General features: G+C 33.9%; 1 protein-coding gene across 1 annotated transcript; it reads left to right on the top strand.

Annotated features, from left to right (window-relative positions):
• The first annotated feature begins 3,736 nt into the window (after positions 1 to 3,736).
• LOC132032426 (serine/threonine-protein phosphatase 7 long form homolog) lies at positions 3,737 to 4,573 on the top strand. Its single transcript, XM_059422050.1, has 2 exons — positions 3,737 to 3,890; positions 3,979 to 4,573. Exons 1-2 carry the CDS (start codon positions 3,762 to 3,764, stop codon positions 4,168 to 4,170), a joined length of 321 nt encoding a protein of 106 aa, XP_059278033.1. The 5' UTR covers positions 3,737 to 3,761; the 3' UTR covers positions 4,171 to 4,573.
• The last annotated feature ends 388 nt before the right edge of the window (positions 4,574 to 4,961 follow it).

Genomic DNA, 4,961 nt, shown 5'->3' on the forward strand with positions numbered 1-4,961 from the left:
TTAGTGGCCTATTTCAATGAAACGTCATTCAGGTTGTTTCATATAAATCTTTTCATCTAATTGTCTATTAAATTCAATAAAATTTATATGATGACGCCAAACAACCCCAAAACTAAATATTATGACGAAGTGGGGAAAACAGGAAAACTAGATGACAAGTAAGACAGAAATCGGGTTGTCATTAGAAATTAATTACTAATTTAATTTCTTAGTGCCGACCTACTTGAAAAGCATTATTATTACTTGTCATTTGCTGAGTATATGTAATATATGAAGCTAACCAGTTAATTACTACAAATGGAGCGATCCAATTTTTTAACTTTTCTTTCTCAAACTCTCAGTTTCCTAATTCAACATTGGTTCATTTTAAAAAATCGGTCAAGTAATCATCAGCTTCTTTTATAAATTAGACGGCGCAATAGTCTGCTTTCGTTTAAATAAATCTTCTAGATTTTTTTTTTTTGGGAAATCAAACAATTTCTAAAGACACGTAAGTTCTTTAACCATAATACTGCTACAAATATAATTACATTTCATCTTCAAAGCAATACTAAAAAACGTTTATAACCAAAGTATATTTAATCTTGATCGACATTTCTCTTTTTCTGTATTGATTTCTTTTGATTAACCATGAAAGTTCGCCATATATGTTATTTATCTAGTATTTTTATGAGTAGAAGGTAATAAATATTCCGTGAAATTAATCGAGGTGCGCACAAGTTCATTCGACGCCATTGTTATAAAGAAAAAGTTTCTCCATAAATTTCTTTACAATATACTTTACACACAATGTTCATTTATCTCCGAAAGCATTGTCAAAGGAAATAAAAAGGAATTTTAGACCCAAAAAAAAAATCCAAGTTACAGTTATTCCTCTAATATATCACAGTTTTAATGAAAGAAATCCTTTAGTAGGCGTTTGGCTATGCAATTTGGAGCTTAAATTTGAAATCATTATTTGTTTATGACATTTAATAAAACTTCAACTCCAATTTGAAATTTTGATTTCAATTCCCAAATCCTTCATTTAATAAAAGGTAGGATTTCAATTTCAAGGTTTTGATTTCAATTCAAAAAAATGACCCAAAAGCTTATATATATTTTGCAAAGAAAGACTCGTAATTTTAAATTTTGAAAGAAAAAAAATCCATGCTCGATGTGAAGAGGTTGTGATCTGTACCATGTGGGAGGATTATATTAAAGAATAACTAGTTACTACTATTGTTGATTTATTGGACCAATAGATCTTTGTATATGCATTTCAAAAGTCTGCAAAAAAAATTCATGCTCGATGTGAAGAGATTATTCAGCCCTCGTGGGAAGATTATATTAAAGAATAATTAGTTGCCACTATTGTTGATTCATTGGACCAATAGATCTTTGTAAAATTAAAGTATTTGAAAAGTTTGTAATAGCATATATATAATCGCAAGCACTTATATATAAAAGGAACATGGGGATATGCAATTTGTTAATGCGTCATTAGAATATTCTGATACCTTATTTATAAACTATGATTTGCTCATTTGGAGCCCGTTTGAATGGGCTTATTTAAGTGACTTTTAAGCATAAGCCATAAGTTAGGAATTGTAACTTTTAGCTTTTGGCTTATTTTGCTTATTTTGACTTAAAAATAAGTGCTTAAAGCACCTTTTTCACTTTAACCAAACACCAAAAAATGACTTAAAAAGCTGTTTTACTCTAAAAGGACGTAAAATAAGTCAATCCAAATGGGCTCTTGGTAAGATTGGAAGAATTGAAGAAGTTAAGAATTGTGGGGTTCTAATGTTTATGAGAAAAAATACAACTTTTGAGATCCAAAATTTCAACTTCAAATTCACAAGATTGCAAATCATGGCCAAACACGCTCTTAGCTCACATTAGAGAGTCCGGAGCCTAAAGGGCACTAAAATGCACAACATAAACCAAAAGGGGTGCTCCATTCCACAATATACCAAAAGGGGTATAATGTGGAGGGGCCAACGTTATAACCCCAAAAAAATTTTCCCCTGTCAGACAAAAAAAAAAATAATAATAATAATTTAAAAGTATAACGTGGATCAGTCCACGTTATACCATTTCATTCTAATCTTCCCATTTTCTAATATACACGACAATCTTCCCATTTCATTTCTAATACACGACAAAGATATATTGTATAACGTGGATCAGTCCACGTATTATAAATTTTGTATAACGTGGATCAGTCCACGTTATACAATATATATATATATATATATATATATATATATATATATATATATATATATATATTTCATATCGTACCTCGGTCCACGACTTCGGACATCTCACCCCAAAAATTTATTCTGCCCTAATTCTCCATCTTCCTCCTCCGCCTCCTCCACCATTCTTTTTCAACTTACAGAAGTTTTCCAAAAAATCTTATCCTTTTCCTTCTCCTTCTTCTTCTCCTTCATTTATTTTCATTTTAAACCTTGCATTGCAGTCTAATTTTTGGAGCAATTTCTTCATCAAAAACCTTTTGTTGCTATCTAAATTAAGGTATTTTCTCTAACTCATATAATATTGTGTATTTATAGTAAATGTAGGATATCTGTTTATCTTATATATCTTGATTGTATGTATTCTTTAATTTTTTGTTTGTGTTATTTTTATCTGAACTTTAGACATGATTGTTAAAAGCATTGTTATATAAAAGGTCTGATTTGTTAAGTAGCACTTTTGAAGAAATTTGTTCTTATGTAACTGTTATTTTCATGGGTTGTTATATAAAAGGTCTAATTTGTTAAGTTTTTCATTATACCTTTAATGTGATATTTATATAGCCAGAAGAGTGGAACTTAATTAATGTCTCACTGGCCCAGAAAAGTGGATACTTAAAATGTCATGATAATGCATTATTATATGGGACCTAAGTCTAAGTGGGTGGACATTTATTTTCTCTATATTTTATAGGTACTAATGTGGTCCACTATCAGTGGTTTCTAAATAAAGCGTATGAAAGTTGGCTTTATTCTAGTCAATGCATATTTGTTCTGCTAAAATTGGAATAACAAACATTTTTTTTATATTAAGTTACTCCAAATAGCTTGATTTAGATTTCAATTATTTTATTTTTAGGCAGCTTCCACGGGTACCCCTACATCCGGGGCCAGAAGTGTACGATGTTTTAACACTCCAGGAGAAGCATCGATCACAGGTGTGTGGATGGGAGCTTGAGAGGATCGACAGAATGCCTAAATCCACGCCGCGCGGATACCGAATTTGGAAGCACGTGAGGCGTCATCCTTTTCATCCTCGCATCCTTGACTACTTTGGCCTGTGTGGATTTAGAGGAGTAGTAGAGGTAGGATGTATATCATATGATTGGGCAGTCATCACTTCACTTATAGAGAGATGGCGTCCTGAGACGCATACCTTTCATCTGCGTACGGGTGAGGCCACTATCACATTATAAGATATTGAGATCATGTTTGGCATGGTTATAGATGGTAACCCCTTAAATGAACTTAATGCTAGAAATATAGACATTATGGGGTGGCAACATTTGATCTACGAGCTTACTAGTTGGGCACCCGGTCACGATTGTTTTAATGGTGTTAGTAGGTTGGAAGTAAAAAAAATTAATTGACTATATTAGAGGCTTAGATGCCATTACAGACCAGACCCCAGAAATTGATGTGCAAAAGCAGGTTAGGTTATACTTGCTATGGCTCTGTGGAGGCACAATATTTCCGGATAAGTCTGATGACTTACTTAATTTAGACTATTTGATTGACATGCGCGACCTTAGAGCAATGAGTACCCAAGCTTGGGAAGCGGCTGCATTGTCATATTTGTATACTTGTCTGTGCCGTGCTTCGATGAAAAAGGCCAAGGATGTGTATGGATTCATTTCCTTATTGCAGGTACGTGACCTTAAAAATTATATGATTTTATTTGGTTGTCTTATTTGATAGTTATAAGCTTTCTATTTTTTTTAATTTTTTAATATAGGTTTGGGCTTGGGAGCGCATTATACCGATGCAGCCACCATGCAGGGCTCTTCCGCCACACACGGCTCTTGCACGAAAGTGGACTCATCGTAAATCCCGCGAAAATGAGGCACGTGATGTGCTACCCATATGTAGGGATGTATTGGACAACCTAATAGATGGCCAGATATTTTATCATAATTATGATTGTTAATGGCGTTTTGATATAATAGTTACGCTTATGTGTAATTTATTTATTTTATTATCATGTAATTTTATGTTCTTTCTATCGTAGTTTGTGTGACAGCCTTATTCAGAGGCCATCATTAATAGACTCCTTGATTGGTGTCTGCGTGGCCGAGATATTTGGATGGCGCAGGTACCCCTTATTTGTGGAATCTATCGTGAGTGGCACATGGTAGACCACGTTCTCAGACAGTTTGGTAGGAAGCAACATATTCCGGGACCATGTGTTGAGATTGATCATTTTCATTACAAACGTGACAAGCGGTATGCTATAACAGAGGAGGATCAACAAATTTTTTTGCAAACGGACTATTTTTGGGAGAATCGTCGAGAAAGGGTAATTCGAGCCGCGTATCAAACTCAAGACCCTGAGGCATTATCAGAGTACTTTTCTTGGTATCGACGTCACTCGCGCACTTTCATAGGAAATCCCGCACATAATTTGGATAGAGGATACCAACACATGGCAGGCAGGCATGAGCCACTGGTACGTACATTACATTGCATTAGATGTTTGATGCCTTTATATGTGTCTTAAACCACTGTCAAATCTTATAATTTAATTTATTTATTTTTAGGTTTTAGGACGTCAAGAATCGTACAGGTTGGCTCAAGAGACTATCCAAAATCCAACCATCCCTAATGAAATGAAGGAATTAGTAGAGAAGTTTAGCCACATTAATATAGAGTTTATGGTTGCTGCCTCTCTAGGGATGATGTTGAGTTTCGCTCCAAATTATATACTACCGACGGAGTACG

Source organism: Lycium ferocissimum, chromosome 10 (genome assembly GCF_029784015.1).
Source record: "Lycium ferocissimum isolate CSIRO_LF1 chromosome 10, AGI_CSIRO_Lferr_CH_V1, whole genome shotgun sequence".
In the NCBI taxonomy this organism is placed as follows: Eukaryota; Viridiplantae; Streptophyta; class Magnoliopsida; order Solanales; family Solanaceae; genus Lycium; species Lycium ferocissimum.